This window comes from Pipra filicauda, unplaced genomic scaffold, assembly GCF_003945595.2.
Source record: "Pipra filicauda isolate LSUMZ 115617 unplaced genomic scaffold, ASM394559v2 scaffold493_size893225_pilon, whole genome shotgun sequence".
Taxonomy (NCBI): Eukaryota; Metazoa; Chordata; class Aves; order Passeriformes; family Pipridae; genus Pipra; species Pipra filicauda.
In genome coordinates this window covers 738,290-752,389 of record NW_024104635.1, presented here as the reverse complement: position 1 = coordinate 752,389, position 14,100 = coordinate 738,290, and the positions used below count along the sequence as shown (strand labels likewise).

The 14,100-nt window shown below is 42.1% G+C and overlaps 1 protein-coding gene across 1 annotated transcript; it reads left to right on the top strand.

Moving 5' to 3' along the window:
* The first annotated feature begins 27 nt into the window (after window positions 1-27).
* RIBC2 (RIB43A domain with coiled-coils 2) lies at window positions 28-8,726 on the top strand. The gene is made up of 7 exons (XM_027742854.2): window positions 28-220; window positions 1,755-1,836; window positions 3,153-3,494; window positions 4,119-4,237; window positions 4,651-4,875; window positions 5,681-5,847; window positions 6,745-8,726. The coding sequence occupies exons 1-7, from the start codon at window positions 104-106 to the stop codon at window positions 6,824-6,826; spliced, it is 1,134 nt and encodes a 377-aa protein (XP_027598655.1). The 5' UTR covers window positions 28-103; the 3' UTR covers window positions 6,827-8,726.
* The last annotated feature ends 5,374 nt before the right edge of the window (window positions 8,727-14,100 follow it).

Here is a 14,100-nt window from a genome sequence, read left to right as displayed (position 1 = left end):
TCCCGGCCGCACACGGCCCGTCCCGGCCGCTGCTGCTCGTCCGGCTCCCGAGCCAGCTCCCGGTCCAGCGCCCGAGCCAGCGCCCGAGCCGGCCCTCGCCGCCATGAGCGGGCTGGGGCAGCTGCGGGAGCAGCGGGAGGCGGCCGCCGTGCAGCGCCGGCGGGAGCAGGAGTTCCTGCGGCGGAGCCGCATCTTCAACGCGCGGCTCCGCACCATTGGGGTGAGGGCCGGCAGGGAGGCGGGCAGGGAGCGAGGGAGGGAGGCAGGGATGGCGCCGGGGGGTGTGCGCAGAACGGCTGGAAGTGGAGGCGATCCCCCGGGCAGGGCAGGGAGGGAAGGGGCGGCTGTGCCGGTCTGGGCGGGCGGGGGGTCCTGTCCGTCCGTCCGTCCGTCCCCGGTGCCTGCCCTTCTCCCCCTCGCGTGTGTGTGAGAGGGAACCACGGAGAAAGAGCCCACGTGCATGTTTTAGAGGCGCTTTTGAAGTTGGTGGTGAAAGCGAGTTGATGCTTTAAGGCACCGCCAAGAGTTGTTGTTGGCGGCTGTCCCGGAGTCACGAAGGGCTGGGGTTGGAGGGGTTCGTGTCCAGCGAGCGCTGTTGGCATCGCGGGCAGCCAGCAGTGGGACAGGTCGGTACGCTGACCCACCTGTGTTGTTGCCAGAAACTACTAATGAACCTGTATTGAATTTCTCTTAACAGAATTCCCTGTAGTTATACTGAAAGCTTGGCTTCCCCAGGGGGACCTCGGAAGGAGTTGATATTTAATTTAGTGACACCGTTGTTCTTGGACAATAGATTCCTTACGGTTTCCCCCTGGCTTACAACCTCTCCCCTTGGCCTGATTGCTGTAGTCAGTTGTCCTTTACAGCACTAACCATGTGTATTTTCAGCCATGATTTGTCTCTGTCTTCATCTGAATAGATTTTAGTCAAAGACTATCAAAGTAGTTGACCAGATTCTTGAAGAATTGTCATTGGTTTTGGACAAATTTTTTTAAAATACATTAAGTGACTTGACAGTAAAAGAAAAAAAAATAAGAAATCAAATGCACATTTCTGTCTAATAATTTGCCACCATCTGCCAGCAAATGTGGGGACTGGTTCCTTTGCCTCCAGTGGAGGCAGCTGCTCCCATTGGATGCTGTCCCCTATGTTATACTTTGCTCAGGTCCCACTCCCCATGGATGTGGATGTTCTGTGCTGTAACTTTGGCTCATCACAGATCATACACCTGTAGGGCATTTTGGCAACCCTGTGAATCCCACTCTGATAAGACTGTGAGATAACATTCCCTGTTATCTTTTCAATGTAATTCTAGTGAACCGTCTGTATTTTTTTCAGATATGAACTATTACAACTTCCTATCATCTTGACTGTCAAAATACTTACCTGCTTCATAAATGAAAGCAGAACAATATAAGTAAAATTACCAGCTGTAATGGGGAAAACATATTCTGTGTAATGCAGCTGAAAATGTTTCTAGCTGGATGGGTCATGTAAATGTGGTCTTTTCATCTGATCTGGTGCTAGAACATATCTGCCATTATTAAAACAAGGCAAACAGGAATATTGCTGTTCCTGGGTTTTGTTTTAAGTTACCTACCTTAGTCATGTGTAATAGACACTCTGCTGGTAGTGGGTTTATATCTGTCTTGTGCAATTGTGAGTCGATGTAGCTTGACAATCCCTGGTTTTAATTATTCAAACATAGTATCTCTTAAAGAGCTGCTCTTTTTTTTTTTTTTCCATTTTAATAGATTGATAAAGATGCACTGGATGTGCAGGTCAAGGAAAGGAAAATTCAAGAAGCGATTGAAAAAGCACGACATGAAAAATTTGGTATATTCATAAATGCCATGATATTTCTGTGAACAGTTAAATGTCACTATCTGCTTCCTGCTTTCTTTTTTCCCTTCATGTGTTCTCTAAATTCAGTCATCCAATTTATGTCCTATTTATGTTCATACATCTGCATTGGTACAATATATATTTTCCTTAGTGTGTTAAGATTTATGTTGATGTCAATTAACTGGGATACATTGCCTAATAGGCTGGAATTTTCAGTGTTTTCTCTTAATACCTGTTGACAAATAGCATCATTTAGAGACCTGAGTATACAGGAGCATTTAAAAAAAAACCCCAACTTAATTACTTACCACTGTTCTTTTCAGAATAGTAGTGGCTCATGTGTTTTGATTGCTTTCTTGTAGAGTGAGCCCATGTCCTGCCTGACCATTCTCCCATGCAATATATGGATTCTATGGAATCCTCTCTCAATCATTGTTGCTGGAGGCATGACTCTGGTACAGTAGGGCTGTGAGAGGAGCCCCTGCTGAGTCACAACATGCAGCCACACAGATATTTCATGCTGTGCCCTGCCCTTAGAGCCTCTGTGGCTCTGTGCTTGCCATGCATCCCTGTGCCATCGGGGGAAAAGGTCCCACAGCCTGAGCTCTCCCTGGGCTGCAAGAGGAGATAGGATGGAGCTGCCAACGGCTCTGCAGCTGCTTGGGATCTTCCTGGCTGGAAAATACACCTGTCAGGCTCTGACTCTTAGGAAACTGCCAGCAGCAATGTGGAGTCTGGCAACAGAGGAAATGATCTTTCCTTGTGACTTATATTTAAATGCTAAAATGGCTAGTTTAGGGTGGGGGTTTTGTTGTTTGTTTTTCTTAAAAATGCTGTAATTGATTTAGTGTTAATAAATGGGCAGGAGCTATTAAGCTGTTAATGCCAGCCAATTATTTTAGTGCTATGCTTAAAAAAATTATTGGAACTATGGAAGAGCTATCTATATTCCTTCATTTGGGACACTGATTTTTGTTTACTTCTTAATAAGCAATTCAATGTATTTTAGTTGTATCTGTAAACTAAGAGTAAGTGGGAAGAATCAGTTTACAGTACACTTCATGTGTTCTCACGGGTGTTCACCAAAGGAAACGTCGTAGTTCTAGGAGTATTTATTATTGTATTTGTTTCATATGCATATATTTCATTGTGACATGAGTAAAATAATTTATACCTAAAAAGATGAAAATATTTAATAAGTAAATATTACTAACATTACAGTGTTTGCTGGGTTGTCACTCACAGTTCAGATACTCTTTCCTAAGACCTGTAAGATTTGTGTCTTCGTTGTGTTTGTTTCTGTCTAGCTAATGACATGAAGAGGAATGACAGGCTTATGTGTCTGCTGGAAGAACAGCAGAAAAGGGAAATCAAAGACATGAATAAGGCTCTCAAGGAATTTCAGAAGAATCAGACACCAGAAACAAGACGTGAGTTTGACCTGAATGATCCCCAGGCCCTCAAGAAGGACAGACCCGCCCGAGTTTCGGACACCGACCCTCGCTGTACCATCTCTGGCATGCAGAAGTTTGCAGGGGAAGACCTAAACTATGAGCAGAGGATGAAGTTCCAAAAGGAGCAGCTAAGAGAGTGGTCTCTTCAGCAGCAGAAAGACTGGAAGAATGCATTAGCTGACCAAAAACTGGCAGGTAACAAAAAAGAGCAGGAAGTTTTAATCTCCTTTTTCTGAAATCGTGAGTTCTCCGATGAAAATCCGGTTTAGCCTATTGTGTATTAACTTTTGGAAGTACTGCAGCAGTTCCTACTTTGCAGTAGAAACTAATGAATTAGTAGAAGCTAAGGTATTCAGTCTTCCCCTTAGGAAATCAATATTTAATAACATGTGATGATTGTAATGTTACCTAGGTTCCATTTCTGGTTTACCCCTCAAATACGGTGTGGGGGCATGCTGCAAACCCAGCTGTGTTTTGTATGCTTACTTCATCAGGCCAAATTGCCCAGTCTGTACTGCTCTGGAGCAGAGAAAATAACGCTGATGTTTGTTTCCTAGCTTGTCTTGAAACTGTTTTCTACAGTACTTAAGGTACTTTTTCATTTTAACACTTACTGTTAAGACAAGATAGGTTATGTAATAAACTGATTTGTGAGTCACCTGAGATCCCAAGATGGAAAGCTTGGATGGAAGGATTTGGAAATAGTTCTGTAATTCAGCCTGCTGTAGCTGTAGCTGCCCTCTGTCCCTTCCCCTGATTAACTCACATGACACATGACATCCATGAATACTGACTCCATTTCATTTTAATCTCCTTTAGATGATCTTTATGACAAGTACAGGGTTGAAATCGACCGAAAGATTCTGGAGCTCCAACGACAAGAAGAAGAAAGCAGGCGTGCTGTCTGCACAGCCACCAAGGATTTCAACAGAATCCAGGTGCATTCTCATTGCCTGGGGTAGTTGGTTTGCTGCTTAGAATAAGTGGAGACAGAGAAGGAAAATAAGATGTGCAAAAGTACAGTGAGTGATGTTTTCACAGAGGTTTCTTAGCAGCTGGCTTCCAAGGTTGTTTCAGCAATTGTGAGATAGATTTTATTCCCTTTGCCAAGTGAACAAAGAAACCAAGGATCTAGTTACCCTCTGCTGACATTGTCCCTCCTGGTTCTCACCTTGCTGACTAGTGGGTAGCAACAGCTCCCTGTCTCTGATCATAGTATTTGTATGTGATGCTTTTGAGAACTGTTTGCAGGTTGGAAAGAAATCTGTTATGATGTGTTAACTTTGTTTCATCCCTTAGTTCATGTTTTCTCTTGGACAAAACATCGCTCCTCTCCTTCCACTTAATTTAGGCTGACGAACTAGCTTTTAAAAAGGAGCTGGACAAGTCTCAAACACTGAGGGACAACATGGATGAAATTACCTTCCTGCTTCGAGGAGACTTCCTTTCGGAGAACCCTGCCCAAGCCCTCAGTCCCTTGGGTGACCGTGTGCTCGTGGACCGCTGGAAGGGCATGAGCCCGGAGCAGCTGATGGCCATTCGGCACTACCAGAAGGAACAAGTTCAGGAGAACCTGGTATTTAAGCTCACATGCATGTTCTGTTTCCCTGGTTGTAATACTGTTACAGACAAGGTAGGAGAAAAATGCCATTGTTTGCCCTGCACGTCCCATTGCCAGGCTCTGTTTTCCATTGATCTGCATTTTACCCAAACTGCAATCAATCTGAGTGAACACAGTGTCTCTGAATGGCTGGGAGATGTCTCTGGAATAGAATTACAATAGAAACACTAAATACTGGTAACAGTTTCTGCTCTAAAGGTTTCATGGAAGCAGGAAGTCAAAATGAAGAGGTCTGCCCTTCCTATGAAGTCAGGAGTGTCCAGGCCTAGGCACTGGGAAGTAGGAAGCTACTTGGCTCCCTCAGTACGGAGGCTGCATTTGTGACAGCTGAGGAATAGTGTTTGATTTTATCTTTTAATCCCTACAACACCGTAGGCTTTACTATGTCTGTCTGTTATTAAAGCTGAAGATAGGATTGTCCTTTTCCTGGCTCTCCTATGACCCTAAAGTGAACCCACTCAGGTTGTTAAGCTGGCAGAAAAGGAGTACGAAGGGAGAAAAAAAGGGAGTTTTTTGCAGGCCTAGTTTCTTGCTTCAGTGCCATGTGATGTCAGCCAAGAAGTGAGGAGCATTAACAACAGCTGGGTCTCCTCACGTGGTGGGGGTGGCTCAGCTCGTACACCCAGTCACCCGTGTTATGATGTCTGAGCGCTTCTCACCTCAAGAAGTTATAACTCTTAACGAGAATTAAAAGGAGAGACTTTACACGTGCAGGTTCATCTTTGGACAGGGAGAGAATGAAGCCTTTTCCCTCCTGCAGAGGCTGAGGGAGCAGGAGCGGCAGCGGGACGCGGAGTGGGACAGGCAGCGCGTGCAGGCGGCCAGAGCGCAGATGCTGCTGGAGAGGGAGCAGCGCCGGCAGCTCCGGGAGCGGCGCCGGGACCTGGACTTCATGAATGCAGAGCTCTCCCAGGAGCAGAGGGCAAAGTAAGTACCCACATAAAACCCTTCAGCAATGTTAACACAACAACTCGGCTTTCTTGCTTCTATTGTTTGTGGCTTTTTTAATGCACTTGTCACAAGCTCATGCTTCTAAAAAATGAATTCATCTCAAGTGTGTTTTTCAGTACTATTTGATCAATCTTCAGAGACTAGGTTTGGAGTGTTACTTACCTGAATGAATTAGGAGCTGTATAAACAGACTGTTTATACAGATAGCAAAGTAGAGAGTGAGTACAGTTAGCTATGGAGAAAACTATTTTGTCAGGTGTAAACCAGTGCATGCCTCTTTAATTTATCATAATTTTCTGAAACAAAAAAGGATAGGTATCAGTAGAACTGCCAGTTTCTGATAGCTCAGGATTAAGCTATCACAACACAAAGGGAGCATTTCCATTTTGTGTGACAGAACTCGATGATTCTTTAACTAACCACTGGACGTGTCTCCCTGGGCAGCTCTTGTGTCTGCTCTAATGGCAAAGGAGGAAGGTAATAAGTGCAGGAGAAGAAAATCAAACCCAGGTGATTTGGTCTTCTTCCAGTCCTTTTTTTTTTGCTTATACATACATACATTTTGCTAATTAATTTCTAATACAGGATGCTTTCTTACTATGAAAGCAAAAATTTGGAATTGTGTTCATTTATTTTTTTTTTTTTTGCTGTGAGATTTTTGGAGGGTTATCTCAGGATGAAAAAACCCAAGTTTGCTGTTTTGAGATGTGGCATACATTTTGGAGAAGAAGTTCTAGTTATGTTTTACTCCATTTCTAATGAGCATTTATGGGTGCTAATGCATTACATCTTCTTTAGGTTTCTCAGGCTACTTCTGCAGAGTAATGAGAACACATTTACTAACTGCTTCTTTAAAAATATTGTTTATTTTAGGAACATCTACCTTAAAGAAGAAGCGTATTCCAATGTCCCAACAGCCCAGTATTATGCACAGTTTAACACAACCACCCGGTGACATTCTGGATAAATCAACCTGAATTACACAGAAGTATGTAGACATTAAAATTTCTAAGTGAGCCATCCCATGTTTTACTATTTTATCTGTTCCCTACCCTGTTCAAACACTGCACTCAAACTAAAGGACAATCTACTAGGCCACACAGGAAAACATAAGTAGTGTTTAAACATTACTGTTGCTCTGTAAGTACTGATAGATTCAGTAGTAGATTGTTTGACTCTTGTGTCTCAGGCTTAGCTGTAATATTTAAATTATTCATGCCTTTCTGGAAAGAAATGACAATTTAAAATACAATGCTGCCTTATTCAGCTTGGCCAGAGGGGAATGCTGGCTGCCACAGATCACAACCTGCACACTTAGCAGGTTCTAGGGAGGGAAGAAAGATGGCCTGGGCAGGAGACTCTGGGTTGGTTTGGTTTTGGTTTTTTTGGTTTGGATTTTCTTAAAGCAAAATAACAGCCAGACACACGGGTGGGCAAAGAGGAAGAAGTGGCCAAGTTGGTCAGAGGAGTTGCTTTTATTTCGTGAATAGGGGGAATAAGAAGATAAGATTTTGATAGGCATCAAGGTGATTATAGCCCCGAGGCAGGGCACTGAAAGGGAATGTGTGTTAGAATTAGTGGGGAAGGTATGGGGGAAAGGGTTCCTACAGACACCCTCACAGTGTTCCTGCAGACAGCCTCACTCAGTCAGTGACACTGGAAAAATGGGCACGTGAGACACGGGAAGAAAGTATGGAGAAGCAATGTAAGAAACTAACTGCCATGGGGAAATGGATGGTGGGGATAACAGGGAGGTGGAATCCAGAGGGAAAGAGAGGACGTGGAGAGGACTGGAAAAATGGTTAGGAGACTAACCCTGAGGGTTAGATCTGAAACAGAAGAAAGAATGAGAGCGACACAAGAGATTCAGCCAATAATCCAAGAGCTCTGAGATCGTGAACCCTTAATGAAATAGAGAGCCCATTCTATTCTAGAGAATAGATCTCAAACTAATTGTGTGTAGCCTGCGTGCATTTGGGACGTAAACCTGGGGTAAAAACATCCTGGTGATGTTGGCTTGGAGCCCACTGGTTGTTCTTTGGCTCAGCAAGAGTGGTGACTTGGGATGAACTCCCTGGTGAAGACGCCTACACCAAGCTAAGGAGGAGAGGTTTAATAAAAACCAAGGCTGAGGTAAACTCGAGTTATTCTCATCTCTGAAAATAAGGAGGAATGCATAGTTTGAGATATTACCAGGAGGATTTAAAGATGTTTGAAGGAAGCATTTCTTGAAAGGGGACTGTTCAAGCAGGTCTGTTTGCTCAGCTGAAATAGTGGCCCTGGGGATCAGGCTGATGGGATGTTGTTACCTGGCTCAAAATGGTGATTAAACAGGAGGCTGGAAAAGAAAACCAAGTAAGGAGAACATAAAAGTGGTTGAAGAAGTGTCTTGGGACAGGATGATCCTGAGCAAAAAGATATGTCCCAGTTTTTGCACATTGATACAGTTGAACCAATTGCAGTTAGATAGGAGCTTAAGTAGGGAAGCAGAATGGCCAAAACCTCAGAGGGCAGGTGTGTGTCAGAACAGACAGGCCATCAGATGGGGGGGAGGATAAACCAGTGTGCTTTCTACAGCAGTCCTCATGTCACTGAAGTTGGGTTTGATCTGTGTGGAATATCTCAGACTGACCTTTTTTAACTGAACTTTTAGTTTCCTGACAGAAAAAAATTAATAAAGCAAGTGCTGAAAAGTTTGTGGAGTTGTCTTTGTTTGTCCAGCTCGTGTGAGGAAATGCTTGCAGACTTTACATCAGCTCTACAGTTTAACTAAGTGATGCTGGACCTAGTCAGGTGTTGTTTGAGCTTTCTTCAGGAAGGACTGTGTGATTAAAGCCTTTCTGTATTTCTTAATTGCTTGCTTAAAAACACTTTATATGAAGTTGTAGAAGGATAAGTTTCTGAGTTGTACTATGAATAAGCCTTTAGATAGAAATTGAAACAAAACTGGCATCATTGAATTTTCTAGAAAACTTTCAGCTTCATCAATCACATTTGCAAGAACAATCCTGCTCCATTCTACCTGTTGTTTCAAAATACAAAACCTGAAGCTTATTTTGGATCAGTAGTTTGGGAAAAGGTATGTATTTAAAGTTTAAAAAAGAAGTTACAGTGCTTGACCTGAGTCCAGCACTGTACTTTTTCTTGGAATTTTTACTCTTGTATTTTTAATATTTTTCCATTCTACCTCTGGAGAAAAGGTGTGACCCAAGGAAATTCTTAGTTAGTGTACAAGATTTTCATGGCAATCAGTGTTTTTGGTATGTTTGTAGTCATTTGCTTCTTGTTAATATTTTTGTGAAAATGTTTTAGAAAGGTAAATAGATGCTCCTCTTATTTTTAAAAGTTTTTTTAGACTTCTGTCACATCACCATTTAATTCTCCCTTTTTCTAGGCTTAATTTGTCCAGTCATTTGTCATTAAAAGCTGTCACAGCTTTCTCAGTCCTTGTTACCAATTTCTGTACTTCTAAAAATTTCACCATGTAACCTTTTTGAGATGAGGGGTCAGAAGATTGTGTCATAATGATATTTTCTGGTTTATTCCATATTTTCCAAAAGGTACATGTATATTCCTATATAACCCTAACAGTGGTTTTTGTGGTCATTGTTTAGCACTGAGGGGCATTTTCTTAGAACTCTATGTTGTAACTCAGACATCTTTTCTTCAGCTCTGTCAACTAGTTCAGGGCCCCCAAAATATGTATCAAATTAGGTTTTAGGGTTTGTTGGTTGGTTGGTTGGTTTTTTGTGTGTTTTGTTTTGTGGGGTTTTTCTGTTTGTGGTTTTACCAGTAAATTAAAAGTTTAAAGAATAAAAATTTAACGAATAATAACTCTGTGGTTTTATTTGCTATTTTACAAGAAGAGAAGGCTGAGTTTCTAAGTTGTGATAATGTAATGTCATCTCTGACTTCTAAAACTCAGGCCTAGTAAGTCCTGCAGATGTTAGTGAGCTTTGAATCAGGAATAGGCAAGGCTCAGCTCTTCTGTCAAAAACCAGAAATTACTGCAATTAAACCTTGCAGGAGCTAATGAAAGGCAGCTTTTAAGTGAAATTTAATACTTCTACTAAATTTGTTTGCACAGGGCAAGAAAGGTGTTTAAAGTATCTCAACCAGACATGCTGAGAAACAAAGCAGCAGTCCTGGTTTTCCTGCTGGAATTGTATTGCTCTTTATTTGCTTCACATACACCTCCACATTTGTTTCCTGAGGATCCTGTGTTTGTTCCCAGCCCTGTAATGCAAAACAACTGTACTTCACATTCTCAAAGCACAGAAATAGTCCGTGAGAATTATGGGGAAATGTCCTGTGAAGTCTGTTCCAGTGAATTTGTGTGTGATTTCTGTCATTTTTTGTTGCAATTCTTAATGAAGTGCATTTCAGATGCCAGCACCTGGGACCAGGGAAAATTGAATCTCTAGCAGACATCCTACTCAGTTAAAGGCTGAGGATGCAGTTAGAGTATGAGGAGTACTTCAGGTGATCATTTAATCAGGGTAGATACTGCTTTTTGGAAGCAGAGTTTTATCTAAATAGGAACTTTTTTAAAGGTCGGCTCTTTTTAGCTAACTTCATTGAATAGATTATTAAACAGATATACATATCTGTTTTTTGCATGAATCTTTGAATACTTTTTTAGGACTTGAGCCTCCTTGGTGCTGGTTTAAATCCTTCCCCCAGTATGCTGCCGTTTTCTAGATTCCTTGGAGCTGTGAAATGAGGGCCCTGCAGTCACACTGGTCCTCGCTGGTGGTGCTCTAGCCCAGAAGGGCAGTGCTGCTGAGCACAGTGACAGTGAACTCTCACCCTGAGAAATCTGATTCCTGTGGCTTCTTAGCAGCAATCTTTCACAGGAGGAACCACAAAAATCCTGCCCACAGAAAATAAACAGCAGCCTCTAGATGTCAGAGTAGAAATTGCACAATTGCAGCTCCGGCAGCAAAACCCACTCACGCCAAGCTCCAAAAACCAAGAGTTCCTTCTTTCTACCCTCACTAAACAGGGATAAGGGCGAGTTGCTCTTTCTTTTTTAATAATAATGCATGGTCTAATCTAATGATGCCATTTTGAAGTGATACAAGAGAGTGGAAATATTGTGGATCCAGATCCATCACTGTCATACCACCTTGAACAAAACAGTGCTCCACTGTGTGCTCTGGCTTTCTCAACAGAATATATTGCACTGGTGGCTCAAGTACATTGAAAAAGGAAGAGTACTGCAAATATTTATGACACAGGATATAAAAATAAAAATTATTTAGCTCTGAGCTTTATTAAATTTTCTGTGGCCTTTCTCCATCGATACAATTTAAGAGCTTCTTTGTGCTGCTTCCTTATTTGAAAATGCTAGGGAGGAAGTGAGGATTGAAAAACAGTGCATATACAGGAAAAACTGGCAAAAAGAAACAGCCAGCTGCATAATGATGTGACTGTTTTTAAAGGCAAGATATTTCATTGCTAACATTAAAAGATTAGTTGCTGTTTTAATGCTGTCACCGGCAGTTAAGGGATGAGATTTAAAGACAGATGTCATGAAGATTGGTTAAAAGATTTGAAATCAATGACGCTGCTCTGGAATGAGGATGAGTGAAGAAATTAGTGAAAAGACAGATGGGAAAACAATACAACTGGTGAGCAGTTTAATACTGTAATATACGGGAAAACCCAGTCCAAAGGAACTGTGCAAACACATAATAACTGGAGTTTGCTGAGCAGCAAATGAGTAAAATAATCAGTCTCCAGCAAACCTTTTAGCTGGAAAATGCCATTTGTCTTATCCCACGCACAAGGATCCACTGCCATTCCCTGGGTTCAGGCTCCTGCTGGGATAACAGTCAGTCTGGAGCAATGACAGTTTTGAGTTCAGAATTCTTGGGAGGTTCAGGTCTCCTTGTGTGTGTAGTTACCCGAGTCCAGCTCAGAAATCCGAGTCCCAAGTCTAGACTAGGATAGCTGGAATTACAGTGGATGGATTTTTAGCCTCCCACGGTACATGTGAGCCTGTGATGTGTGAGGATAGGTGCATACACAGAACTGAAAGGGCAGTTTTCAAAGCCATCTGTTCAGTTCCTGCTGGCTTCAAAAAAAGAAGAAGGATAAAATCCAGGTTTTGTGGAAGGATGGCCAGCACCAGAGTTCATTCTGACAGAGATCATAAGCTTATTTCTACAAAGAAAGTGTTTTTCCCTGAAAGCTGAAATGACTGAAGAATGAGAGATTCTGCCAAGGCCAGCCAAGTGTTATCCAGCTGGTGTGGAGCTGGGAAATAGCTTATTGCTCTGATGAACTGCACTAAGGCACGGCCTAAAGGCTCTTGGATTTTCTCTTTTGGAGACCTTAGTGGGATGTGTAGCAATTCCTACAAAAGTGAGGGCACGAGTCGTGTGTGGCACAAACAGGGGAGCTCTGGTGGTGTGTTAGCACAGGACACTGGAGGGACTTTGTCCTCTTACAGCCTGGGTGAGACATTGAACAGAAAAATTCGAGTTTCTTCCTGCACGATTATATTTATGACATAGGTTGTGTAGAGATGGAGGAGTCACAGGCCACCAAATGGGCATGTACTCCAAGGTACATTCCAGGTTGAACTAAGTGAAGCACAAAAAGTGGGTGGTATAGAAAAAGAGAGGATCTCACAGCAATGTTCTCCTGACTAGCAATTTGCTTACCTCTCTTCCTGATAAAACTCAAATTTTTAACTGTATACCTTGAGAAAGAAATGGATTTTGCATCCTCACTGAAGACAAAAGCCCTTGCTGTCTGGAATACAGCATCAGTTTTAAATTTAGCCTGTGTATAAATAAGCCACAGAACTGTGGAATAATTCAGTTTATGAGGAAATGCATCAGAGTGGAGCAGAAAAAAAGCCCTCTATTAGACATAAGTAAGGCTGAAGAGATTTTAAAGAAATAGTAAACATTTTTCTCTTCTGGAAATGCAGCTTGTGCTAAAGAAAATACATTTTGCATTTCTGTCAGATAAAACCCATGTGCCCCAAAGTTAACTATTATAGCTTAAGATACCAAAGGCTTGGGGCAAAAGAAAGGCCTCAGCCTCCTCCTTCTTCAGGGCCTTCCTAAGTGCTAGAAAACTGTTTTATTGTCATATTTTAGTACAAAAGACCAGTTTATTAGAAAAAGTTAATGAACAATAAAGGAGTATCAAGTTTGGCCAGCACAGTGAATAACTTATCTCTATTTATTCTAGCTTTATTTGTCAGTAAGATGAACTGTTAGAGACACCTGTATAACACTCTTTTATTTGGGCTGAAGCTGGTAAGGGATTCCATGTGTTCTGTGGAGGGAAAGCAGGAATGCCAGAGGGGCAGTACAGGCACTGTGGCTGTGCAAGTCCTGCTTTCTTAGGAAACAAGTCCCAGGGGTCTGTGGACACAGCATAAGTATCAAACCTTCTCCAGCCCAGCTCTCTGAGAACACAAGACACATTAGGAAGTGCTTTTTCTATAACAGGAGCACACAGAACACTTGGCTGGTAAAGTCCATAAGCAGCCTGATAACACCTTAAACCCAGTGAAAGACAATGGCTGCTGTAAATAATGATGGCACCTATCACACAGGAATTGTAGCCACTGAGAAAGAGCTCAGACAAGTAGAGACAGCTGGGGGGAAGCTCAGAGCCAGTTTGTCACAGCCCCAAACCCCAAACCAATTAAGAAATTACGTAACGTAACACGATCCAATACCTTATGATTGGCTTTGATTGTCCAAAAATTCTACAGTAGAGGAGGAAAAAACTCTAAAGAGAGGGGCATTTTGGAGATGAGAAAGGGAAAAAAAAAAAAAAGAAAAGTTTGAATCTCAGAAGAAATGAGTTTGTGCAATAGCTCAGAGTGCTGGAGACTGTGATTGCGTATCCCTGGTCTGCCACACGTCATGTCTGACCACAGGAGCATTCCTTAAGCTTTCTCCACTTCAATTTCTAGTTTGCAAAATAAAAGAATTCAGTAGCAGATAATGATATAAACAAACACTTAGGTTTAGATCGACTTTCCGTGCTTACTTGAAATTTGAAGAGACTGTTTCGCAGCACTGCAGTCAAGTGATGACGTTAAATAATTACATCAAATTACAGAGACTGATAAAGCAGAACTGACTAGAGCAGTATACAATAAATGTACTAAAGATTTTGTGTCACTAGACAGAGATATAAAAATACATAAGATAATAAGGTGCAATGGACTCCCAGTTCTACTGGGTGGGATATTCT

Bases quoted from the DNA above. Each gene is read 5' to 3' on its own strand.
- RIBC2 (XM_027742854.2), top strand. From the start codon at position 104: ATGAGCGGGCTGGGGCAGCTGCGGGAGCAGCGGGAGGCGGCCGCCGTG. The intron at 221-1,754 runs GTGAGGGCCGGC...CCATTTTAATAG, and splicing joins CGCGGCTCCGCACCATTGGG to ATTGATAAAGATGCACTGGA. The intron at 4,238-4,650 runs GTGCATTCTCAT...CACTTAATTTAG, and splicing joins AGGATTTCAACAGAATCCAG to GCTGACGAACTAGCTTTTAA.